Source organism: Varanus komodoensis, unplaced genomic scaffold (assembly GCF_004798865.1).
Source record: "Varanus komodoensis strain SLA01 unplaced genomic scaffold, ASM479886v1 scaffold8, whole genome shotgun sequence".
Lineage (NCBI taxonomy): Eukaryota > Metazoa > Chordata > Lepidosauria > Squamata > Varanidae > Varanus > Varanus komodoensis.
Genome location: NW_025336481.1, coordinates 2,886,049 through 2,911,936, shown reverse-complemented (window position 1 = coordinate 2,911,936; position 25,888 = coordinate 2,886,049). Strand labels below are relative to the sequence as shown.

The window sequence follows — 25,888 nt, the reverse complement described above, 5'->3', positions numbered from 1 at the left end:
CGTGGATGATGGACATGAGTTTAATAGATTAGAAGTCCCTCACTGATAGCCATACCTCTGGGTGGCTCATGGCAAGAATAGTTTGACGGTTGGCTTCGCTTCTTTTTCTTGTCACTGTAATGGTGGCGGCCTCAGGATCACGGCAGCTTGCCAGTTGCCAGTTCAGCCACGTTCCTGCCTAAAGCTTGCCGGGTCCCTCGGGTCCTGAGATGCCCAGGCCGCCCATCAAGCCAGCGGGCGGGCGAGCAAGGGGAGCTTGCTTGGCGTTCGGCCCCTCTCTGTGCCATCCAACTTCTTTCCTCACGCAGCTTTTCTTCCTTTCCTCACAGCCGGACGGAGAGAGCCATTGAGAACCTGCAAAACGCAAACGCGCTTGTTCAGGCCATAGCGCTGCGCCAGAAGATTCCTGTGACAGGTACGGGGAGAGAAATCCGAGGGTGAGGTATTCATCAACCCACCGGCAACAAAATGGGGCCCGGTGTTTGAAAATGCATTTTATCCAAGAGATACTGATGGATTTTGTGATTTGACAGTGAAACCACTTAAGTGGCAACCCTATACTGGGGATTGGGGGTGAACTTACTTGGGAGTAAGCTGCACTGAGCCCAGTGGGGCTTGCTTTTAGGCAAACACGTGTACAATGGCATGGTCAATCCGTTACACCAATAATAAGTTGCCCATTACTGGATATTTTTCAGTATTGACTGCAAATCCTTAGACTGTATTCATGTTTTTGTAAGGCTTGCATGCAGCTTAATTTATTAAAATCCTGAAGGACACAACTCTGTGGCCCCCCAGCGTTGCCTGGGGAGTTAAGGATACATTGGAGGCCCAGGTATCCACCTTCTTCCAGGTTCCAAGCGTTACGGTCAGCCACGCTGGACGGCCCCCTGCGTGGTTTACATTAAAAGACAATATAGCAGAAAATCATATAGAAATCCTATACCATTTTTTTTGATCTATAAGACGCACCTGACCATAAGACTCACCTAGTTTTTAGAGGGATCCATGGAAAGCTTCCTGATAATCACAGGCACATTCCCCATCACTTCCCCATGGGCTTCATTAAAAGACGGGTTGCCATTTGAAAACACACACCGACCTGTGATTAACTGCTCTCACCTGTGCCGGAGGGGGGCGTGGAGCAGGGCGCGCTGAGCGCGTGCCGGCCAGGTGTGGTGCAGCCGGGCCAGCAGCGTGCCAGCGGTGGTCTTCTGGGTGGTGCGGCGGCAGGTCTTCCCGGGCGGTGGGGGTGAGCAGTCCGTCTCTCCATGCAACCGGCGGGTTAAAGGCCGCGGCTCCTCCTCCTCCGCACGCCTCCCCCTGAGCAGCACAGCTCTCACCTGCGCCGGAGGGAGGGGGGTGGAGCAGGGCGCGCCGAGCGCGTGCCGGCCAGGTGGTGGCACATGGTGCAGGCGGGCCGGCAGCATCCTGGGCGTCGGGCACATGCACATTCGCTCTATAAGACGCACAGACATTTCCCCTTACTTTTGAGGGGGGGAAAAGTCCATCTTATAGAGCGAAAAATACTGTATATGCAGCCAGGGCGGATCTGGATTTTATATGTATTATGTTTATTTTATTTTATGTAAGCTGTCCCGAGGCTATGCGATGGGACGGCATACAAATACTCGAAATGAATAAATAAATAAAGTTTATTTATATTGGGATTGCAATATTTAATCTAGCCTTTGCCAACCTGGTGCCTGCTGATGGTTGGGCTTCAACTCCCATCGTTCCCAGCTAGCATCCTGGCTGGGAAGGATGTGGGTTGTAGTCCAACCCACCTGGGGGTGGCAAAGGCTGGTTTCTTCCATGAATGGCCCCCGTTTAAAGTTGAAACAGGATAAATCCGCCAGTGGAGGACCACTTTAGAAGACACATTCTTCCATCAGGTTACTAGTTGTGCAAGATACCAGTTGTGCGATACCTGCTGTGCCACGCTTGGGCATAATCCCCAAACCAAGAGTAGTTTTTTCTCCCTTCAGAACTGCTGTTTTTAACTTCCCATCTTCTCAGAGAGCCCAAATGCAGGTTTACTTCCAAATGCCTGTTGTAGAGTTGATTTGCTGTTGCTTTTTGTTAATACACAGGAAAAAAATTTTCCGAACACTGGACACGCACCAGCTTTGATCTTCCAGGAAGCTCCAGGAAACTCAACCCGAGTCAAAATCAAGCCATTGCTAAGGCTTTGAAAGAGCCGTTCAGTGTTATCCAAGGCCCGCCAGGTAAGGCCTACCTTACACACTTCGTAATTTCTTGTGAAACAAGTAAGAGACAGTCATCAGTAACTTTCTGATGCGTGTTTGAGCAGCATAATAAACTAACAGCTGGACACTCACTCCTGTCTGTCTGTCTGTCTGTCTGTCTGTCTGATCCAGGGACTGGGAAAACGGTGGTTGGTGTTCATCTTGTATACTGGTTTCACCAGATGAACCGGGAAAGCCGAGGGAAGAAGCCCCTCCTGGGTGATGATTCCAGAACGGAGAGCCACATCTTGTACTGTGGCCCCTCTAACAAATCCGTTGACGTCGTTGCCGGTAATTGTCCTTGTTGATGGCAAAAGATTGAGTCTTGGGAAATAGCCAACCTGGGCTTTGCAGCTCTGCTGAGCTGGGCTGTAACTTTGCTTGAAAGGTTTGGTTGCTCCCTGGTTGTGCTAAGAAACTTCCCGATGCCCTGACGTTGGCTGCCACGTGGTTCCCCACTGCTCCCAGGTCTCGTTCTGCTCCGTGTCTCATAACGAGGTCCCTTAATCTGCTTTGTCAAAGAGCCATGTCATTTCAGTAGCAAGGCAAAAAACTTGAATCAGACGAGCACTGGTGAACACGGAGGGGTCAACAATATATCATGCCATGTTTAATGATTATTTAATAAGTCACAGAACCTGTTTGCTCTTGCTACATATCAATTTGGACTCTGATTCCTCTCTTTTATTCCTTCTGTCCATCTTTGTAGTATAATTCACTGTTTACTCCACCTGTTTATTATTTTTATTTATTTATTTAGACAGCTTATATGCCGCCCCCTTTGCATAAGCCTTGGGGCGGCTTACAATCATTAAAATCCCACATATAAATACAGTAAATACATAGAATGCATAAAATAGTGGAAACAGCCTGGGCAGTTTAAAATCAACAAATCAACCTTAACGGTTAAAATAGCATTTAAATAAAAAGGTCTTGGCCTGGCGCCAAAAAACAACTAACGACGGCGCCAGGTGGACCTCTCTGGGGAGCGCATTCCATAGATTGGGCGCCACTGCTGAGAAAGCCCTCCTCCGAGTACCCACCCTCCTAATTTCCTTCACGGAGGGCTCCTGGAGAAGGGCCTCTGCCGCCGATCTCAGGGGGCGGGAGGGCACATATGGACGCAAGCGCTCCTTCAGGTAGCCAGGTCCCAGTTCCCAACCTGACCCCCCTGGGAGGGGGTGGGCTGCAGTCCCTCTCATGCCCTGAATTCCCAGCAGTTCCTGCTGCACTTCCAAGTGCTGAGCTGCCTCACCTCCATGAGAAGTATTCAAAACTGCGGCTGGTGCAGAGCAAAGCCACAATTTTTCCTAGCACAGCCCATTTGGATTGTGTGTTGCCAGTCTTAAAAGAACTCAGTTGCCACCTGTTTTTTTCCAAGCCAAAATTAAAAGTGCCGGCATCGATGCGCAAACGCCTAACTTCTCGCTTAGAACCCTGATACCTAAAAGGAACAGCTTTCACCATATTATTTTGGCAAGTTTGTGCAATCCTTCCTTGTTAGGAGTGAGATGGGAAGCACCCAGAGTGAGGCCTTTTAGGTCCTGGACCCATGGGGAAGCTGGAATACGGGGCAGACTCAGCTGCTTTCAGTGTTGTTTTCTTTTTGGGGACTAGGCACATCCCCCTTTATCCAGCCAGGTTGTTAATGCACTTTAAGCATTTATAATATTGCCGCTTGCTTTGCTCTGTTGCTTGGTTTCGTGTGTGTGTGCATGTTCTTGCGTGTGTACACATTGGGAGTTTTTACTTTTGATACTTACAATCCTATAAGTGATCCTGGAACCCAGTCTGGTGATGGGTGGAATAGAACACCTTAACTGAATAATAATAATTTTCAAAGATACAGCCTCTCTTCTCTGCGGGGCCAGTGTGAATGCCCTCTCCAGCAACCCCAGCGAAGCTAGCTTTCTACTTTTCTGGGATTCAGCTGTTTGTCTGGATTCCAAGACCAACTGCCCACTCCCTCCATCTGCCATTGAACAGATAAAATATGGATATTCACAGCAACATGTTCGGGGGCAGGGCAGGGACATTAGGGGCCCAGATTCAGAGAAGATGGCTGCAGAAGATTTGTTTTCTTGTCCAAAAGAGAAATATTGTTGTGTCTACAAGATCTAATTTTTAGGTATCTTTATGGCAACAGAGTTCCATTTTCAGAGCAGTGGTTTCATTTCCTCTTCAGAAATGCTGATGCACATGGTGGATTCTCCAAGGCCCTTGAGAGTATATGGAGAAAGTACAGAGTGGACGGAATACCCTTTTCCTGGCAGTAGCTTGACTATCTCTCGGAAAAGCCAGCGAGACACAAAATCCAAGCCGGAGATCAGGTTTGAAATTAATCTTCCCTTGCTTGATCAGACATGCAGTCATTTCTGAACTGCATTTGACTTTAAGTCTGTTTCTTTCTGTAGTTTGGGGTGTACGTTTAATATGCATCGTTCTACAGAAAACAATGCATTTAAAAATATTAACTCATGTAGTTCGGCTGCAAGAACAATTCTGGGAGGAGCTTCAACTCGTACGCTCCTTTGCCGTCTTCTCTTGTACACAGTTTAAATTGGTTCTCCCCTGCAGTGTTGCAAACCATGGTTTGCTGTTGCATCGTAACTGACAAACTGTGGTTTGTGCTGGCCTTGGAAATCAGATTGCAAGCAGGACTTGCAGTGGTTGTGTAGTCTTGGTTTGGATTCAAGCAGTAAGCCTAAACCAAAGTCTGCTGGTTTGGGTGTGTTGCTGAAAACCAGAAATAAACTAAGTAAACTGAGAATAGCAAGACAGAAGGGAAGAGGAGAGAGCATGCTAGAAGGTGAGCAGGGAACACATGAACCTCAACCTCAACCTTCTTCTAGATTTGTTCTTTCCTCAGAGCATCAAACCAAGGGCTGAAGTTGCATCCAAACCAAACCAGTGAAAAACATTTGAGAACAAAAACTTGGATAATGTGATCATGATGGCCTGCCAGCTGATTTTTGTTGCTGATTTACTTTCATTTGGAAGTAAATTCCACTAGATTTACTGGGGCTTACTTAAAAGTAAACATCCACTAAGACGGCAGCCTTCATCATCATTATTTTAATTGGTCAAACTTAAGAAACTGTCATGCTGGCAAAACCTCAGTAGGACGTACCTGGAAGGAAGCATGAGAATCTTGTTCAAGCAAAGCTACCATCTTGTTACAAAGAGATGCTTCCTCAAAGCCCTTGTAAATTTGCAGCCCCAAGAGCAGCGTGTCTACTTCTGTTATGTTTGCAGACGCTGGAAGGATTGGCAAGAAAACACACAAGTGCTGCTTGTGTCAGTATGTAGACTTTCACTTTAAAACATTCTCCTTTCTGCCAGGACTATAACTCTGCACCATCGGATCCGTCAGCCTTCAAACCCTTTTTCTGGCAGAATCTGTGCCTTCGATGACCGAGTGAGGAGAGGAGAGGAAATCACGGATAAAGAAGTTGAGAAGTAAGTGCTGCACCAAGCAGTAGACGGAAAAGTCTCGGTTTTGTCACTGTTCTTATCTACATCCCTAGGAAATGGCAACTCATTGGACTGGTTTAGATACGATAGGAAATAACGTCCTTCCATTTTGTGTGTGCGATAGCGTGACAGGGCGCCTGCTGCTTTGTGCTGGCTCTTGTCAACCATGCAAATGCAAATGTGAGGAGGTAAATAGGTACCATCTTGTGGGAAGGTAACAGCGTTTGGTGTGCCGCAGCATCGCTGGCCACATGATCATGGAAACGTCTTGGGACAACGCGGCTCAGCGGCTTAGAAACAGAGTTGCGCACGGCCCCAAGAGTCCAATATGACTAGCATACCTGTGCAGGGGAAACCTTCACTTTACCTAGCATGAACCTTGGGGTTGTTCCCTCTTCCTTCCTTTCCTTTTGTTCGCTTTTCTGTACCAGAGGAGAAAACTGGTTTTGCTTTTAAATAAATAGGTTTGTTTGACTTCATCCTGGATTGTTTTCATGAAACATAGGATAAACAAACTAGTTTCCCGAGTTTGGATGGCATGAAAGACGACGATTAAAAGCAGATGCAGTCAGTCTTTTCCTCTGACACATGAAAGGAAAAGCAAACATGTAAAGCTGAGAATATATTATGTAGGTTTGGAGCAGGCTTGTGTTACTCATCTCAGGCATATAAATTCAAAGTTTCTCCATCTGCATTGAATCTGTTGTTTCAGCCTGGGAGGTCCTTACTCTAGCAGTAAACAGGGACTTCAGCTTCCATGATATCTGTTGGGAGACAAATTCTGCCAAACACGGCCCTGTCAAGAAAGACAATTCCTGGCTTGTCTTGTTGATAACTTTGTTCTACAGAAAATGGAGAAAGGAACTGGAGGATCAGCTATCCCTGACCTGATTCTAACAAACAGGGAAGACCTAGTGGATAAAGTGGAAGTTATGGGAAATCTGGGGGAAAGTCAGTGTGTCATGCTTGAATTCTTAATTCCAAAGGAAGCAAAAGCCAAGTGCAGCCAAATGCATGCCCTGGAATTTAGGGAAGCCAATTTTAATAAACGCTGAAAAATGATCAGCTAAGTCCATGGCAAGCAATTCTAATGAGAAGGGGGGTCCAGGATAGGTGGGATTTATTTTTAAAAAAAGGAAATTCTAAACATACAATTGCAAACACTTTCAACAAGGTAGAAAGGTAGAAGAGCCAGAAGAAGCCAGTGTGGCTTCACAAAAGCCCAGAAGTGACCTAAAAATGAAAAAGGACACATGCAGGAAGTAGGAGGAAGGTGAGGCTTCAAAGGAAAAGTACAGGAAGGTAGTTCAGAATTGCAGGCCTGGAGTCAGGGAGGCTAAAGCTGTTGCTGTTGTGAGTCGCAAAGTCATGTCCGACTCATCGCGACCCCATGGACAACATTCCTCCAGGCCTTCCTGTCCCCCACCATCCCCTGGAGTCCACCCAAGCTCACGCCGACTGCCCCAGTGACCCCATCCAGCCACCTCATCCTCTGCCGTCCCCTCCTTCTTTTGCCAGCTATTGTTCCCAGCATCAGGCTCTTCTCCAGGGAGTCCTTCCTTCTCATTAGGTGGCCAAAGTACTTGAGTTTCATCTTCAGGATCTGGCCTTCTAAAGAGCAGTCAGGGTCGATCTCCTCTAGGACTGACCGGTTTGATCGCCTTGCGGTCCAGGGGACTCGCAGGAGTCTCCTCCAGCACCACAATTCAAAGGCCTCAATCCTTTGGCGCTCAGCCTTCCTTATGGTCCAGCTTTCACAGCTATACAGTGCAACTGGGAAAACCATCACCTTGACTATACGCGCTTTTGTTGGCAGAGTGATGTCTCTGCTTTTTAGCATGCTGTCTAGATTGGCCATCGCTTTCCTCCCCAGGAGCAAGCACCTTTTAATTTCAAGGCTGCAGTCCCCATCTGCGGTGATCTTGGAGCCCAGGAAAATAAAATCTGTCACTATATGGGATGAGGCAACCTTTCAAAATCAGCTGGAGGTGACTTGATGGCACAGAACAACAATATAAATACTGGAATAATCCAGAGAATTTATAACTTGCATATGCCTGCATTTTCGGGGGAACTAGTGACAGAATCTTGGTTTTCAATTTGTGAGGAGGAAATAAAAACTTGGGTTTAAACCTCCGCTGCTTTATTGACATAAGCCCAGGTTCTCTGCAGGTTTTACTCATGATAATGCAATACCGGGCAGAGGCAAACTCAGCTGCCAGGTTTCAATACAAGTACAGAGCATTTTATACTCTCCCAGTCACATACACAGGTAATTAATGACAGAATGCAAACATTACAATGAAATTCTGAGGTCATCATATACAGAATAGATAAGGAAGATCAGCCAAACATACAAGTGGCAATAAGATTGTTGTTGTGAAGTCATGTCCGAACCATCGCGACCCCATGGACAACATTCCTCCAGGCCTTCCTGTCCCCCACCATCCCCCGGAGTCCACCCAAGCCCACACCCACTGCCCCAGTGACCCCATCCAGCCACCTCATCCTCTGCCGCCCCTCCTTCTTTTGCCATCCATTGTTCCCAGCATTAGGCTCTTCTCCAGGGAGTCCTTCCTTCTCATGAGGTGGCCAAAGTATTTGAGTTTCATCTTCAGTATCCGGCCTTCTAAAGAACAGTCAGGGTTGATCTCCTCTAGGACTGACCGGTTTGATCGCCTTGCGGTCCAAGGGACTCGCAGGAGTCTCCTCCAGCACCACAATTCAAAGGCCTCAATCCTTCGGCACTCAGCCTTCCTTATGGTCCAGCTTTCACAGCCATACATTGCACCTGGGACAACCATCGCCTTGACTAAAGCTAGGAATGAATTAAGGCTAGCAAGGGATGCTAAAGCAACAAAAAAAAGTCTTCTTCAGGTATGTCCAAAGTAAAAGACTGAGGAGAGAAATGGGGCTTCAGATGGCCAATGTGGATGGCAAAATGATGCTGACAGAGAAAAGGAAGAAGTGCTCAGTTCCTATTTTGGCTCGGTCTTCTCCCAAAAGAAGGTCTATGACTTTCCTGAAGAAGGGGAAGTACAAGCTGGTAGAGCAGGACAGCAGCTCAAGATTGACAGGTGATGGTCAAGGATCATCTAGATGGGCTGAATGAGCTCAGCTCTCCAGGGCCCAAAGAACTCCATCCCAGAGTCATAAAGGAGCTGGCAGAAGGACTCTCAGAACCGCTGTCTATTTAATCTTTGAGAAATCACAGATGACAGGGAAAGTGCCAGATGACTGGAGAAGGGGTCATGTTGTCCCCCTCTTCAAGAAAGGAAAACAAGCACAACCAGGGAACTGCTGCCCGGTCAGTTGGACATCAATCCCTGGGAAAATTCTGCAGTAGATTATAGAGCAGTCAATTTACAAACACCTTGAAAACAATGCAGTGATTATTAGAAGCCAACATAGATTTGTCAAGAACAAGTCCTGCCCGATTAATCTGGTTTCGTTTTTTGATTGGGTAACCTCCCTGATGGACTGTAGGAAGGCTGTGGACACAGTATAGCTTGATTTCAGCAAAGTGTCTGACAAAGTGCCCCATGATCTCCTGATCAGCAAATTAGCTAAAAGTAGGCTGGGTGGAAACCTATCAGGTGGATCCACAGTTGGTTACAGAATGGGACTCAAAGAATGCTTCTCAAACTGGGGAGAGGGAATGAAGGGGGTACCACAAGTTTCGCTCCTTAGCCCGGCGCTCTTCAACATTCTCAGTAAAGATCTGGATGAGAAGGTGCAGGGAATCTTTAACAGAATTGCAGCTGGAACAGAATCTGGTTGGCTGGCTGGAAGGCAAAAATAAAATTCAAAGTGATTCTGATAGGTTGAAACACTGGACTGAAGGCAACAGGATGAAAGTCAAGTTGTGAATGCCAAGTTCTAGGAAAAAGAAAGCAAATGTATCATTACAAGATATTGGTATGCTGGTGTATTTTAATTGTATTCTGTACACCATTCTGAGAACATTGTGCTAATCAGATGGTACAGAAATACTTTAAATCAATCAATCAATAAGATGGCTCAACAATAGTGCAAGCAAGAAGGATCTTGGAATTGTTGTAGCTCACAAGCTGAATGAGTCAACAGTGTGATGTGGCTTCAAAAAGGGCAAAGGCTATTTTAGGTTGCATCAACAGGAGTATCACTTTCACATCCCGTGAAGTACTAATTTCCGTTTACTCTGCGTTGGTTAGGCCTCCTCTGGAGTCCTGCATCCAGTTCTGGGCACTGCAGTTTAAGAAAGATGCGGACAAGCTGGAAAGGGCTCAGAGGAGGGCAACAAGGATGATCCAGGGGCTGGAAGCAAAGCCCTGCGAGGACAGATGGAAAGAACGGGGCATGCTTAGCCTCAGGAAGAGAAGACTGAGGGGAGACAGGATAGCACTTTCCAAGTTCCTAAAAGATTGTCACCTAGAGCAGGGCCAGGATCTCTTCCCAGTCATTCCAGAGTGCAGGACTTGCCATAATAGGCTCTAGAGACCTGGGAGATGTAGCCATTTGTTAAGGATGCGTTAACCTGGAGCCTGGCATTGGGCAGGGGCTTGGATGCAATGGCCTTATTGTCTCCGGGCAATTTTCAGCAGCTGGTAAAACAATCAAATTTTAATCAGCATTCTAATACACATGTTTCCAGGCCTTGCTTGGAAGCTTTGTGGGCAAAGCCTGCTCTCAGCAGCCAGGGGGCACTGATTGATCTTTCTGGTGGGCAAAGGGGTTGAAGCGCCTGGCTCCCTTCTGGCCCTTGCTCATGAGTGCAAGTTGAGTTTTCCTTTTGGAGAAGCAGAGCTGGCACCCCTGGGTGCTTGCTGCTGTGGCAGAACTGAGTGCTTTTCTTGGGGCCCGTTAGGTACATCGAGCTGCTGCGGAAAGCCCGAAGGCACGAACTGGAGCGGCACGACGTCATCCTCTGCACATGCTCTGCCTCCTGCTCCCCTTCCCTGACGAAGGCCCTGAACGTCAAGCAGGTGCTGATTGATGAGTGCGCCATGTGCACAGAGCCAGAGACCCTCATCCCGATGGTGAACTACAGGAAGGCCGAGAAGGTACGGTTGATGATACGGCTGGCGCTGCTGTTGAAACTCAGGTTGCTTCGTGGGACCTGACCTTCCAACCAGTGGGTGGACCTGGCACCAAAATGCCCTCTTCCACCAGGCAGAGCTTGATCAGCTCCATGGTGCACTGTTGAGCTGCGGGCAGTGAAGCAGGTGGGCAGGTGGCTGGAGCGCAGGTGGAGGGAAAGGTGTGCTGGGTCCGATCAGACACGCTGGAGAGCTCATGGTTGACCCTCCGGCGGTGCAGAGAGCCTTCTTCTCCACCAGCGTTGCATCTTCTGAATGCTGCTCAGCGGAGCAGATCCGAGTGGTTTGCGGCCACCTTCATGTTGGCCCTAAGGGAGATCAGGTACACCCCTCAGCAGCCCATTGTGAGAGTTTTGCACAGCATTTCCAGGGCAAAATCACTCAGATTTGACACAAGTTGGACTCTGCGTTAAATGTAGTTACTTGGGTAGAGGCATCCATTGCAGGATCTGGTCCCATTTTATTGGAGAAGTTTCAGTTATTGAGGCCTGATGATGTGGGTAAGATACTTGGATATGTTCCATCCCACCCTTCTCCAAATAGGCTGGTCATTCAAGCCAAGGAAGGAATACATGTCTGGATACAGGAAACTGGGAACTCTTCTTTGAAAGAAGGACTGGTCCCTCCCCTGTTAAAAGAGGCAGTGATCAGGCCCCTTCTGAAGAAGACAAATCAGGATCCAGAAGATGTTAGCAACTTTAGGCCAGTGGCCAATATTCCTGTTTTGGGCAAGGTGCTTGAACACGTGGTGGCTGGACAACTCCAGGTGCTCTTGGAAGAAACCAAGTATCTGGACCCATTTGAGTCTGGTTTTAGGCCTAGTTATGGCATTTAAATGGCCTTGGTCACCCTGTGGGATGATCTTTGCCAGGAGAAAGATGGGGAGAGTGCATCCCTGTTGGTTCTCCTGGACCATTCAGCAGCGTTCGATACCCTTGACCAGGAGATCCTTCCGGATAGGCTGGCTGGGTTAGGAGTCGGGGGCTCTGCTTTGTGGTGGTTCTGCTCCTACCTGGCTGACCAATTCCTGGGGGAATGTTGCTCTGTGCCGTGGCAGTTGCGACATAGAGTACCACAAGGCTCCCCATACTCTTCAGTATTTACATGAAGCCACTGGGAGAGGTCATCAGAGGGTTTGGGTTGAAGGGTCATCCATATGCTGATGACATTCATCTCTACCTCTCTTTTTCATCAAACCCTGGTGAGGTGGCGATGGTCCTAAAGCAGTGTCTGGCCGGGGTGATGGGCTGGATAGCCGCCAACAAATGGAAGCTCAGTCCAGACGGGACGGAGGTGCAGTGGTGCCTCGCATTTCCATACGGGGGATATTTGCCCTGTCTTGGACGGGCTTGCACTCGGGGGCTTGGCCTGCTTCTGCACCTTGAGCTGTCCCTGGAACTTCAAGTGGGCTCAGCGCCTTCTATCAGCCCCGGCTAGTTCGTCAACCTTGACCGTATCGGGCCGGTCAGGACCTGGCAACAGTAATCCATGTCCTGGTACCCTCTTGGTTGGACTACTAACGCGAGGCTGCTCCTGAAAACGGTCTGGAAGCTTCGATTGGTGTAAAATAGAGCTGCCAGGCTGCTGATGGGGACTAGTAATACCAAACATAGAATGCCAGTATGATTTGCATTGGTTGCCCACTGAAGTCCAGACCCTATTCAAGATGCTTATCTTAATGTATTCAGCCCTGATTGGTTTAGGACCTGAATAACCCAAAGGACGTCTCCATCCATATAGGCCTGCCTGGACCCCAAGATCGTCAAGGAAGCTAGGAGGGTGGCTACCCGGTGTAGGGCCCTCCCAGTCATGGTGCCCCGTTGGTGGAACTGGCTCCTCGGAGGTGTGGGACTTTGCACACATGCTGGCGCCACCTTTATTCTCCAAGCATTTTAATTGTGGATTGTGTTAGGTTTATAGTTTAACTCTGACTGCTATTTTAACTAATGAACTTTGGAATTTTAACTGTTATCTTTTAAGATATATCCAATCTGCTATGTTAATGTATGTCATTAACTGATGGGCACCCTTGCTGTGATGAGGAGGCGTTACTGTTTTATATGGTTTTATTGGTATTGATACTTTGATTTATTCATGTAGTTTTATGCTTTGTCAGTTGCTTTTCCTAATTATGTAAACTGTCCAGGGAGCCGTGAGACTATTGCAATGGTGTGCAAAAGTGTTAAATAAATAAATATGTAAATAAACAGGGTGGGTGGCCAGTTGCAGTCGTGATGAGGCTGCATGGCTCGGGGAGGGCCGGGCAGCTGGACCTCGGAATTCCCTTCTGGAGAAGGCCTGGATTCCATTCTGGGAGTTGTGATCACGGTGCAGCGAGGAGCCCGCTGGGTCACCTGAAACACCCTGTGCATTCTCTCTTCCAGGTAGTATTTCTGGGGGACCACATGCAGCTGAGACCTGTGGTTCACAATGAACTGACCAGGACTCTGGGGATGCAGCAGTCTTTATTCGAGCAGTACAAGAACAGGGCCCACATGCTTAACATCCAGTATCGCATGGTAAGAACACGACTCTCGCTTTAGCTGCTGAGCCCGTTTGGATAGTTGCTCTTGCATCGTTTTGTTTTTAACCTGCTCCTCTTGTTTTCCTTTTTATGAGGCACCAAATTTTCTCTGTGATTGTGTGTTCCTATTCTCATGATGGTTTTTAGCTGCTTTGAGCTTGCTTTCATGTTAAGGTGGAACACAAATTCACAGCTACCTGGGGGATGGGAGTGTTGTTTGGCTCCAGCATCTGGTATCCAGAGGTACAGTCATTAACTACCATGCCTGGGTACCGGAAAAAGGATGCTGGAGAGCTGGGAAAAGGTGCAGAAAAGGGCAGCTCAGTGCCATTTAATGACACTGTATGTTAACACTCGAGTGGAGTCCAACAGCACTAGATATATTGTTGTTCCGTGCGGCCCCTATATAAATCTATTTCTTTTTTTAATTGAGCTGTCTTTGACCATAATAAAGTTTTATCTGTCTGTTTCTTGATCATGCTGGGATAAAATGGAACATGTGAGGCTACCTATATGTTTTTCAGGTGAGAATAGCTCACCAGCTCACCTGAGCTGAGAACACCAGGTCTGAACAGATGCATCGAGGGCTGGAGCCGCTCACGTTCAGGATAGCGTAGGACAGCCGAGTTGGTTCAGTTCGGAAAAGAGCTGAGCAAGAGGGAGCAAGAGACGGGTGTAGAGAACTATCCGTGGCGAAGGTGGGACAGGAGACACTTTTCTCCTTGTCTCATCCTATGAGGATCCAGAGGGGCCATTCCGGGAGGCCGATGGGCAGGGGATCCGGTGCAGGTCAAAGCGTACTTGGCTGGTGTGGTGCAGTGGCTCGGACTCAGGGGATCTGGGTTCTAGTCCCACTTGGCCGCGAAGGTCACTGGCTGACTTTGGCCGGCTGCTGCCCCGCAGCCCCAATCTGCTTCACAGGGTCACTGTAGGATAACATGGAGGGGAGGAGACGCTTGTAAGCTGCCCCGGGTTCCTTGTGAGAGGGGGAAAGGCAGTATATATGTGAACCAGAATAATAATTTTGCCTGCACACCTGAAACGTTCCAAACTAGGAGCCGGGTGAGGCTGCAAGGGGGCAGGGGCGACCGTGGGGGCGAGACGTCTGAGCTGCGTTCGCAGTGGTGTTCAGCCATCACCAGCAGGTGAGGATCAGGCCCTCTTTTTGTCCCCGCAGCACCGTGAGATCTGTGCCTTCCCGTCCAAGGCATTTTACGATGGAAAACTGCAGACCTGCAGGCTTGTCTGTCGCAGCAGCATCCTTTCCCACAGACAACGGCCCTTCTGCCCCATCCTCTTCGGCCACATCGAAGGAAAGGAGAAGAGCCTAATGGTCTCCACTGAGGAGGGAAACGAGAGCTCCCAGGCCAACATGGAGGAAGCAAACGAGGTGGTGAGTGAAGTGGCAGAGCGGGAGGGACGGCCTGGCCTCCCCGGCGGGCGTGAGCGTTTCCATCTGCTCAGCTGGCAATGCCGCCTGGTGGGTAGAGGCAGAAAGTTAAATCCCAGCTTAGCTTAGTATGGCTTTGACCTGCTTTAATGCACCAGGCTAGGTGTGTCGAATCTCAGGCCCTCAAGGACCACTTCTCCTCTGCAGCCCCCACTCCTCTTTTTGGGCCCACCAATCACTGGCTGTTTTTCTGGCTGTCTTAGTCCCCCCACCCCCACCCACCTACCCAAATTGGCTGAAATGCTTTTCCGAAGCTTTATGAACGGCAGTAAAAGCTTTAGGGCAACACGTGTGAGCATTTTGGACCCCCCGACGCTCCTCCAGAATGCAGTTTTGTTCTGGGGCTGGAAGAAATAGGCCAGGACACTTTGCCCTGGGCTATCAGTAATCCCATGTGGTGGACAGAGACAAGAGCCCAAGTCCCGGTTCAGCCATGGCTTGACTGAGCCCGGTGCGTCGGCTCTGGCACGGCGGATGGCCAAGGCAGCCTTTGCATCGTTTGGTTTTACTGAAGTGTGAAATGCAACACAAGTTCAAGGACAGGATGAACATCTGGGGGCTGTTTTTGTTGATGACTAGAGACCAGATTAATCCCTTAATTGCATTAATCCCTTTAAACCACTGCAGGTGGCGCAGTGGTTTAAACCGCTGTGCTGCTGTGCTGGTTGATCGAAAGGTCGCCGGTTCGAGTCTGCACAACGGGGTGAGTTCCCGCTGCTCCGTCCCAGCTCCTGCCAACCTTGCAGTTCGAAAGCATGCAAATGCATGTAGTTGAAAAGGTGCCGCTTCGGTGGGCAGGTAACAGCGTTCCGTGCACTTCGGTGTTTAGTCATGCCAGCCCCATGACCACGGAGACTGTCTGCGGACAAGCGCTGGCTCCCTCGGCCAGGAAACGGAGATGAGCACCGCCCCCGAGAGTCAGGCATGGCTGGACTTCACGTCAAGGGGGAACCTTTACCTTTTAGAGACTAGAAGGGGGGATGGGAAGGTCAAGTTTGATCTTCCTGGGGGCAGCAGGTGCGGGGGAGTCTTTGGAAAGGGCCGCAGCTGTTCTCTGCCTCCTCCCAGCTTTGGGCTGTGGAGGGTGCAGGCTTGATCCCTGCCACACGCCCACCTGCCGTGATGAGAGCCAGAGAGGGGGACAGAAGGACTTCTCCTGCTCAGCTCCAGGGTCATCGTGTAAAATCAGGGAGGGAGCCCTGGCCTGTGGAACGCGGGGCTGCAGGGGCCCTGGGAGCTGCAGATCCGGTGTTGGCCGGCATGGCTGGTCCAGAGGTGTTTGAATGCCAAGGGTGGCTCTCCGCAGGTTTTGCTGGCGGACCCGTGTGTGCCGCGCCCATCCTGTGGGACCCCCTCCGTGGGATGCAGGCTTTCCAGGGTGAAGGCAGAGTGTGGTCTTTGCAGCGTTTTTCTTCTGGGAGAGGAACAGTTGCTATTCCTTTAAATGAGAAATCACAGAATCAGCATAGTACCCTGTTTCCCCGAAAATAAGACCTAACTGGAAAATAAGCCCTAGCATGATTTTTCAGGATGCTCGTGATATAAGCCCTACCCCAAAATAAGCCCCAGTTAAGATCATCAGCCAGACGGACACGTTTAGTACCTCCATGGCAACACAATTCAGGAGTCTGGAGAGTTATGATGATGTTCCAGAAGAAGAAGACATGACTGTATTTGAATAAATGTAGATTGTTGTACATGAAAAATAAGACATCACCTGAAAACAAGCCCTAGTGCGTCTTTTGGAGCAAAAATTAATATAAGACCAGGTCTTACTTTCGGGGAAATACGGTAGAGCTGGAAGGGCCATCAGGTCCAACCTGACTGCAGGAGTCCTCATTGCAGGACTCCAAGCCAAACCGTCCCTCTCCGGTGGCTGCCCGGTTGCGTTGAGGATGCTTCCTCCACTGCCCAACAGCCGAAGCTCCCTGGACAGCGTGCAGCAGTTCATAAAAACGACAAAATAACGTGTCCTAGAAATACCTTCGTAACGAGGGTTAAAACCCCATTCACTACCCTGGGAAGCCGTTCTGTTGCCCACGGTGCACTCTGTTTCTTGATCAACAGATAGATGAAACTTATTACGGTGAAAGATCAGCTCAATTGAAAAAATAGTAAATACTTTGACACAATCTTCTGCTACCCTAGTTCATGCCAGTCATCTTGAGTAAGAGGCGTTTCCAGACTTGGTCTTTCGTCCAGCTGGGAAGAACCACACCCCCTCGGGATCTGTCTTCAGACACCCATCGCGGCCGCAAAGAATTGAGCGACACTGTATGTTAACGTTGGATTAGTGTCAGACAGCAGTATATAGATCTATCATTGTTCTGTATGGCCCCTATTTATATCTATTTCTTTTTTTTTAAATTGAGCTGGTCTTTGACTGTAATGAAGTTTTATCTGTCTGTTTCTTGATCGTGCTGGGATAAAATGGAATGTTTGACAGTGCCTGCCTGTTCTTCTCCAGGTGAGAATAGCTCAGCAGCTGACTCGCGCTGGGCTCAACAAGCCCGAGCAGATTGCCATCTTGACGCCCTACAATGCCCAGGTGATGGAGATCAAGAAGCTTCTTTCCCAGAAAAAGCTGCCCCATGTAACCGTTTGCACCATCATGAAAAGCCAAGGTAAGTGGGGGCGAGTTGCGCATGGCAGGGCTCAGTGTTTCAGCCGAGGCGATCGTTTTGCAGGGGGCCCGTCTTGCACCACAGAAGATGTCCCGTTTCGCCACCCCCATGTTGATGCAAATTATTTTCCGAGGTCTCCTCTGTCATCCCGTGCAGCTGATCTTCTCAGCTCTCCCACTGCTCTCCACCGTTCAGGAAGAATAACGAGAAAGCAAAAGGCATTGCCTTGTAGCTTCTGCTTTGCTCCAGCAAGGAGCTGATCTTGAAGAATAAATCCACCTGAACGGGGTCATCTCTCCCTGAGGCTGTTGGGAAAAGGAGAGTTTGGCGGATGCGTGTAGGCCTTTTTGAACTTTCTGGTGTATCAGGATGCCCACTGAGAAGAGTGGTCCGTATTTCTTTTGCTGGAAGTGTTTCAGCGGAGACGGAATAACTACCTGTCAGGGAAGCTTTATCGGTACCCTGCAGGGCCTTGAACAGGGGTGGAACTGGACTGTCTCCCTGCTCCCTTCCAGCTCTGATCCTGGAGCAGCTGAATGGAGCAGGTTTCCGCATGATGGCTTGTTGTGAGTGTGCCGCGCACAAGCTGCCTCTGAGCATCTTCATAAACCAGATCAAAGCACCTGTGAACATTGGACACAACCCACAAACACTGGGTCTGGCAGCACACTTCTTCTGGGATGCATTTCTAACAGTGGAGGTCTAGCAACCTCTGTGTATGTCTTGCAATGCAGGGACAGAGTCCCGGCATTTTTGGGGAGCAGTTGGTGGCTGGAAGGGGATGGGTGCGAGCAGTTCCTCGGCACAAGTGGTTTGGGGAGTATGTGATAGCAGAGAAAAAAGGGTGTTTTACTCCAGTTCTAGTTAACTTGCCTGTTTTATGCTGCTTTTCCACTGAGATGCTCAGCGCATTTTCTCCCTACCTATGAATTATTTTCAGAGCACCCTTCTGTGATAGGTTAAGGTAAGAAATAAACGGGGACCCACAGATTTTGGCTTTGATAGCCAGGCAAGAGATCTGTGGTTGCCAGATGGTCTTCCCATGCGGTTGAGGCCTTCAGCTTGGGGTCAGGGATGACCCCCTCCCCCGTGACTCCAGCCCCCAAGCTCTATGTTTGGAGCATGCTCAGGAGCAGAGTGTGAAATGGAGCCCTTGGTCCCCTGAGGCTGCGGGGGTGCTCTGACGGCCAGGATAGCTGCAAGAAGAAGCTGATCCCCCCGTCCAGTCCCAAGGTTGGGCAGAAGGCTTGAGCTCATCATGGCTCCCAGAGAGTGATGGATTGCCCATCAGGGCAAGCACAGTCCTGGACCCCCTGTAGATTCATGCCTGGCCCAAAGGCCAGTGAGTTGCATGACTGAGCACATAAGAACAGTCCTGCTGGATCAGACGAATGGTCCAGCAGGTCCAAGGCTCCATTCATACAATGGCAGACCAGCTGCCCGCAGGATCCCTCCGGCAGGATGGGTGCGAGAGCTCCACCTGCCCAGCTCCCCTGCAACTGGCGTGTGTAGGCAACTGCCTCTGGTGAAGGAGAGAGCACATGGCCAGCAAGCCTAGTAGCCATGGATAGCCTCCTTCCTCATGAACCTGTCCAATCCCCTTTTGAAACCATCCAGATTGGTGGTCATCACCAATTCCCATGGCAGCAAATTCCTTGGTTTAACTACTGTATATGCTGTATGAAGAAGTCCTTCCTCTGATGTGTCCTAAACCTCCCCCCCATCAGATCCGTGGAATTCCCCTGCATTAAGGGAGAACACGTCTCCTCCATTCCCTTTCTCCACGCCATTTCTAATTCTGTACCACTCTGTCATGGCTCCTCTTTTTCTACACCAAACCACCTGTGATAGTCTTGTCCGCTGTTCCTCATAGCAGAGTAGCTGCAGCCCCGTCATCCTGTTGGTTTCCTCTTCCTGTGCATTTTCCAAGATGAACTGTGCCCTGTTCTGATTGGACTGTTGCCATTTCTGGCCCCCAGGCAGCGAGTGGAAGTACGTGATCGTCTCCACCGTACGCTCATGCAGCCACCTGGAGATTGAGAAAAAGCCACTCAGGAGCTGGATGAGGAAGCACCTGGGCACTGTGGCCGACCCGAACCAGATCAATGTCGCCCTCACCCGGGCGCAGGACGGCCTCTGCATTATAGGTGAGTGGCTGGGGCGAAGGTGCTGAAGGGATGTTCAGAAGGTGAGCCCTGCGGTGTGAAACAGACTGCTGGGTTTGTGTGGCTGTGGAGGTGCCCATTGGATGCCATGGAAGCTGCAGGACCCCCTTGCTCTGGCGGGAAATCCAGCGGCTGCAGCTGGGTTTCTCCTTCCATGCCTCTGCTTTTGCAAAAGGTGTCGGGCTGGCTTTGGTCCAGCAGTGTCCAGCCACTGAGCTTTTCCCTCGGTATGGAAGCTACTCTTCTCAGTGTCCCTCTTATCTCTACTCTGTTGGCCCAACAACACAGGTTATCTTGCAAGATGCCTTCATACAGAGTTGGACTGTTCGTCCATCAAGTTTGGTATTGTGTATTTTAACCTGAACAAACTGCCTGGGGTCTTGGCTAATGAGAACAATAGGACAAGGGAACCCATGGCCCAGGGTGGTGGCGAGTTCTTGCCCACAGGAGCCGCTCCAGATGAAGCTGGACAGCTACCTGGCAGGGATGCTTCAGCTTGGACTCCTGAGGGGTGGGACCCAATGGCCTTAGGCGCCCCTTCCTGCTCTTCTTTTTAAAACTGGAGTTACTCAAGATTGAAACTGCGGCCTCCTGCATGTGGAGCAAGATTCGTTGTGGGTCCTGCCTTAAGGGCAGCGGCTGGTGGGGAGAATGCAATTCCCTCGAAGGTGATCTTCATTGCCGCTTCTCTTTTCTCTCTGTCTCCCCCTTTTGCTGATAGGAAACTCTCACCTCCTGGAATGCAACTCCTTGTGGAGGAACCTCCTGCAGCATTACAGGAAGGAGCAATGTTATACAGCTGCCGCCGCCATCAGGATTGAGCCACGGCTGGCATGAATGGATGCCCCCGGTTCGAAGTATGTCATGGCCTTTAACAGATCTTCATCTATTTTCTGGGCAGCTTTCCAGCTTTGTAAATGATACAGGAGTTGCCACTCGGAGCCAAAACTAGTGGCCCAACGTAGCACATGAGAATAACTAACGAGATGCTGTTAGGGAAGGAATTGGCATGCAAGGCCCTTTGGGCACCGAGCCACGAGAGGGACGTGGTTTGGTGACCATCTCTAGACCATTGGTGGACAACTGGTGGTGTGGGCAGCAGAAGTGGCCGGATGGAAAGAGTGGCCTCTGGGCTTGGGCTGGTGCATAGACACTGTTCTGGCCTCTCTCTCTGTGTATCACTGGCTGCTCTGTTGGCTCCATAGCCCAGTGGCAAAACCAAGTTGCGGGAGACTGCAAGAGCACGGCTGTCTCACACGTTGGACTTGTCTTTGTGGCACCCTTGACTGGAAGCGTGGTCACCACCGTGCGAGGTGGCTTTTCTCTTCTGAAAGCATTCCATCTGGGGAGAGGGGACATCTTTCAATACAGAGGCCAAAAGGCCGGAGTGTTCTGCAGAATCCCCAGCCAGATCTTTTGGGAAAAAGCATCTTCGCTTTGCTTTGGGGACCAAGGGATGAAGCAGAAAACCCAAGGAGCGTTTACAAAAGCTCTTCAAGAAGAATTCTACCTGTTGGGCTAAAGACAAGGAAAAATATGCCATCTCCAATGGATCTGCCAGGGTCTGGTCCTTCCTTGCTCAAAATCAGAAGAAGAGCCGGCTGCATTTGGCAGAAAGAATGCAAACATTTCCTGGATAGAGCATCACAGAGCCTGTAAGCAGGGCCCCATTTTTATAATGAGGTGGTTTTAGCCATCAAATGTAAATTATTTTGTTGTAGGGAAATTTTTGTACAAATGTGTTTTAAACCTCCATTTTGAACTGTACTTGAAAAGTGTTTCCTCTTACCAAAAATGTGTTTTTAATTTTTCTCTTTTTAAAGCTGCATCTGAGAGGTTGACCAGAGATCTTGCGAAGCTTGTCTGCTCCTGATCATGGTACTTTTCTTTCCGCCAGCGATTCTGAATGTAAGCTGCAAATCCTAAGAAAATAATCTAGTGTGTAGAGAATGGACAGTTATACACAAAGGAAGGAAACAAGCTTTTGCAAGTCCGCTGCCTGTTTCTCAGGGAACCCTGAGCGAGCCTTGAAGACAGCTCCCCGCAGTCTGCGATCCTTTCTGTCAACAGCTCAGAGAACTGTGTGGTTGTTCATACATTCCAGTGTTCTTAGATATGCTCTGCTGCAGCAATGAGGGTAGTTGAACTACAGCTCCCATCTCCTTGACTGTTGGCTTTGCTCATTGGGGCTGATGGGAATTGCATTCCTAACAACATCTGGGCGACCACAGGTCCCCGTTCCTTGGTCTACAGTCTCTCACACTTTTATGCATTTTTGTGAAATGCACTAATTCCACTTGGGTTCTATGCTCTACATTGTGGGTTGGAAAAGAGCTTCTGATGCTTGTTTCTGCTTCAGCTTGGAATATACTAAGTACCTACTTAAAAAACAAACAAACCTCTTGGACTCGATGCAAGGAGAACTCACATCCGCTCCCTTGATACTCCAACTGGATTGGATTTAGCTGCCTCTTTGAAGCCGTTTTTGTGGAATTCAGCTCTTCTGACTCATGAACATTCCTGGTATAGCTGCTCAGAACTGTCCAAAGCCCATGCGGGTGACTTTAGCCTCAGTTTTGCCCTACGATGATGTAGCTGGAGTTCTTCCTTTAAGAGAATGCGTGCAATAAGGAGGCCAGTGTTGTCTTGATGACACTTTGGGTCTTTCTCTGCTTCCTTTAGCTGCCTTGTATTTTAGAACATCTGATTTCTTGGAACACATGGAACTGCTCTTTAATAATGGAGAATGACAGGAAAAAGAAAAAAAAAACAGCCTTAACATATTGGGAGAAGCAAATCTTGGATTTGATCCAGATTTAGCTGTAGGTAACAGTAGATTCATAACTAGGACTGAAGTTGGATCAAACCCCGGGTTCTGTACAATTTGAATGTACAGCGTTTTTAGTATTTTTCTTTTAACTGGGGGATTTTTACCTCCAAAAAGGCAAACCTTTTGTCAGGGAGCTAAATAGCAATGGAAAGGGAGTGAGGCATTTCTTTTCCCCGTTCTACCTCAAGTAATTGTGAATGTGAAAGTTTAAAAAATGTTCTTAGAAATGCAACATCCACATGCATATTTTTACTTGGGAACAAAAAGTTCAGACAAGAGAACCGATCTCATAGAACACTTTTTAACTGTTGCACAGAGTGAGAAAGAACAAGTCAGTGCCAACACATAATTACGTACTGGCATAAACCTTTATGTCGGAGCTGCAGATGACTCAGCCAGCCTCAAAGGTTACCAAACTTGTTTTTGTGTACCTTTCTACCTCCATATACCTACTACATTGATATTAAGTGACCAAAAGAGAAATAAGACCCACTTAAAAACTCCCAAAAGCTCATTCTTCGCTGGTCACCTGGAGGTGATCTTTTTTCGCCAGTGGTGACTAGGCAAGCCATTTCCAGCACCAACTTTCCCTGTCTTTCATTAAAGTAGCATTTCGTTCATCCCTCTTTGTCCCTCCCTCCAACTAGTTCATTGGGCCATGGTCACCTTTGCCTCTTCCACCTTGGTGCCTTTTTCTCTGTCCTCAAGCCCTTCTGTCTGGCTCAGTCAGCTCCAAAACCACACTGGCCTTTTTTCCAGAAATTTCTCCACAGGTGGGAGTTATCTGTCTGGCTCTGCAGTATTGAAGCGCACACACTCAATCTGGGCAACGTTGACCTTTCAGTGCTTCTACCAGACCTTTCTACTGCACATGTCCCAAAGAAATCCGGGTGTGCAAAAACATGTATGCAGTTGTGTGAGCCCCATACATTTCAGTGGGCATGCTCAGGAGAATTTTCTTGTGGATTTGGCTTCAGCATCCAAGGACTACCATTAACCCAGCTTTTATATCATCAGCATTTCTATGAAAATAGCTGTACACACAGATACAATGAGCTTGTTTTCCAAAGAAAATGGTCAGTGCAAAGCATTTGAGATTTAAGCCTTTTTTATTTGCTTAGAGATCTCTCCTTGAAACAAAAAGTAAAAGGAATGCAGAGGTGATGTTAATTCTGTTTTTAGTGCAATAATGATAGCACAATCCAGTCAGAACTACTCTTGCATAAGCTCCATTGGAATTAATGGGGCCTTGCTCTGGCAGGAGACTCATTTATTTTGGGAGAATTTCTTACTGGATTGCGGCTGAGCCATTTATTTGTGAAATGGACTAAAATATTTCTGAGATGTAAGCAGCTGTGTGTCTTTTTATATAGTATATATTCAAGGGACCTGTAATGAATTTGTAATTTTAATTGTATTTAATTATTGGAGTCTATTTTTAAAAAATGGATTTGCATGTATGATACTTTAGGGGCAGCTTTGGAGGGCAGGTAATGTTAAATTAAATCTTTGGTATGTATAAATTATGGCTGTCTAATACTCTATAAACTATTTTTAATTCATAGGCTGACCAAAAAAATGAAAATAGAGGTTATGTTTCTATTAACCTTGGATCAAATATTGTATTATGCAGAATAAAACTTCTTTCTCTATTCAGTTTGTGGCAATAAATGGCGTGGTGTTTGCATATGGGGAAGGGGAAGCCTAGACAGTGGCCAGATGAGGTGGTGTGGTCCTGAGGTGTTAACTAAAGTGTACCATTTCAGATTCCAAAAAGGGATTTTTTTAACACCCTCCCCAGGGGAGGGGGCTGGGGCCAACGGCTTATGCCATATCCCAGTGGGTCCTGGGCCTCACTCATCCCATGGGGCTTCATCCAGATGGCTGAAAACATCGGGACTGCAGGGAACAAGCCACGCGCGAGTCACCGTGTTCACAGGTTCATGGGCACTGAGCCAAGGGGGCACTGGATTCTGCCCTCAGGACTTCCCCACCAGCAGGGTCCATTCTGCCATAATGAAAATGAGGATTATTTCTATACTGGCGAATAGTTGAAGCTGCCTAGGCGGTTTAGAACATCATATAACAACAACACGAAAAACGAGAAACATACCATAAAATCCTATCAAAGGAAATGTAAAAAAACACACATCAAAGAATGACCCTCTAAAAGAAAAGCATATGGGATGGGCAACCCCCTTGGAAACCCAAGTATATCTTTAAAAAGCCTTGGCATCAAGGGCCGCCTTAGCCTGGTGGGAAGAAGACGGGTTAAGATGCATCTAGGCACTGAGAAGGTGACAAGGTCGGCCTCAGGTGGGCCACAGTGGGGATACCATTCCACAGGTGGGGGGCCAACACAGAACGCCCTTGCTGACCTCCGGCCCTCCCTCACAGCTGGCACATGGAGGAAGGCCCAGGATGCCGAGCACAGTGGCCGGGTGGGTTGTGCTCTGTTCGAGACTGCCGTTTCGAGCCAGGTGAGGCGTCATGGCTTAAAATTGGCACCTTGGATGGGGCCTGGAAGACTACAGGGAACCAGAACTGGTATAGTGTGTTTGGACCCACAGGTCCCAGTTACTAATCTTGCTGCCACATTCTTCAGGAGCTGCAGCTTCTGAACAGTCTCCAAGGGCTGCCCCACACAGAGTGCATTGCAGCAATCAAAGGGAATTCAGAGGGAAAGGATGAACCCCACCAGTCCACTCATGCAGCAGAGCCCAGATCTGAATTTCTCCTTGCTCTGCAATCGCAAGATGGGAGATCTGATCACATATTTTCATTACAGATCCTTAACTTCATCTAAACCTGGCAACCCACTATTCTGAAACAGAGGGATGATGATGATCTTATGAAGAGAATAAAAAGAAATTTGCCTTCTAGGTCAAGCTGTCCATTTTTCCTGCAGTCTGAAGTATCTGTTCTAAACAGAAGGAAAGAAAGCACCTGGCAATCTGCAATGTCAGAAACCTTGGATTATACTTAGGTAAAGTTTGTGGAGTGAACTCCAGGGAATATACTGGAGAAAGAACAGCATATGGTCCATAGAAGGAGCAGAGGTTTATTTCAATTATGATACTGCCCCATAAACTCCTGCTAGTCTTGTCTTTTAGCAGTGTCACCCAAGGCAGAATGGGCAAAGCAGAGACTTGACTTGCACCCACCCTCTTCGGGAGTAAAGTTCACAGAAGTGGAGGAAAATGGATATATCTAAGGCTGGTGGGGACAGAGAAATTCCTGAGGGCCAGGTTTTGAAGGCAACACAGGTGCAGAATTTCTATCAGACAATAGCAGTGACACTGGAGAGAACTCTGGTTCTGTGCAGAAGAAAGCAGTGCAAAGCATGTCTGAATAGTTCATCTTTGGCAACCCTGCAATGCAAAGCGGAGCAAGAGAAAGTGCCAGAAGATGAGACTCCTCGGCTGGAAGGCACTCAAGCAGCTACATGGAAAGAGCGAAGGTCTGAACGGTGCTACTGATGATGATGCAACTGG

General features: G+C 48.5%; 1 protein-coding gene across 4 annotated transcripts in view; it reads left to right on the top strand.

Annotated features, from left to right (window-relative positions):
* The window catches only part of HELZ2 (helicase with zinc finger 2), a 40,197-nt gene extending 16,147 nt beyond the window's left edge, over nt 1-24,050 (top strand). Inside the window, exons 9-20 of one of the 4 annotated variants that reach the window (XR_006417074.1) lie at nt 330-415; nt 2,094-2,228; nt 2,382-2,540; nt 4,435-4,579; nt 5,592-5,708; nt 10,570-10,765; nt 13,186-13,320; nt 14,503-14,718; nt 17,243-17,399; nt 19,379-19,546; nt 20,286-21,219; nt 21,388-24,050. Coding sequence is in view for 3 of the 4 variants with exons in the window: in XM_044454884.1 (XP_044310819.1) it covers nt 330-415; nt 2,094-2,228; nt 2,382-2,540; nt 4,435-4,579; nt 5,592-5,708; nt 10,570-10,765; nt 13,186-13,320; nt 14,503-14,718; nt 17,243-17,399; nt 19,379-19,546; nt 20,286-20,401 (1,630 nt within the window). In the remaining variant the exon portion in view is untranslated. Of the gene's footprint in view, nt 1-329; nt 416-2,093; nt 2,229-2,381; nt 2,541-4,434; nt 4,580-5,591; nt 5,709-10,569; nt 10,766-13,185; nt 13,321-14,502; nt 14,719-17,242; nt 17,400-19,378; nt 19,547-20,285 lie in introns of all 4 variants that reach the window. The other 3 variants (XM_044454884.1, XM_044454883.1, XM_044454885.1) reach the window with 3 other exon arrangements.
* Nucleotides 24,051-25,888: the final 1,838 nt, after the last annotated feature.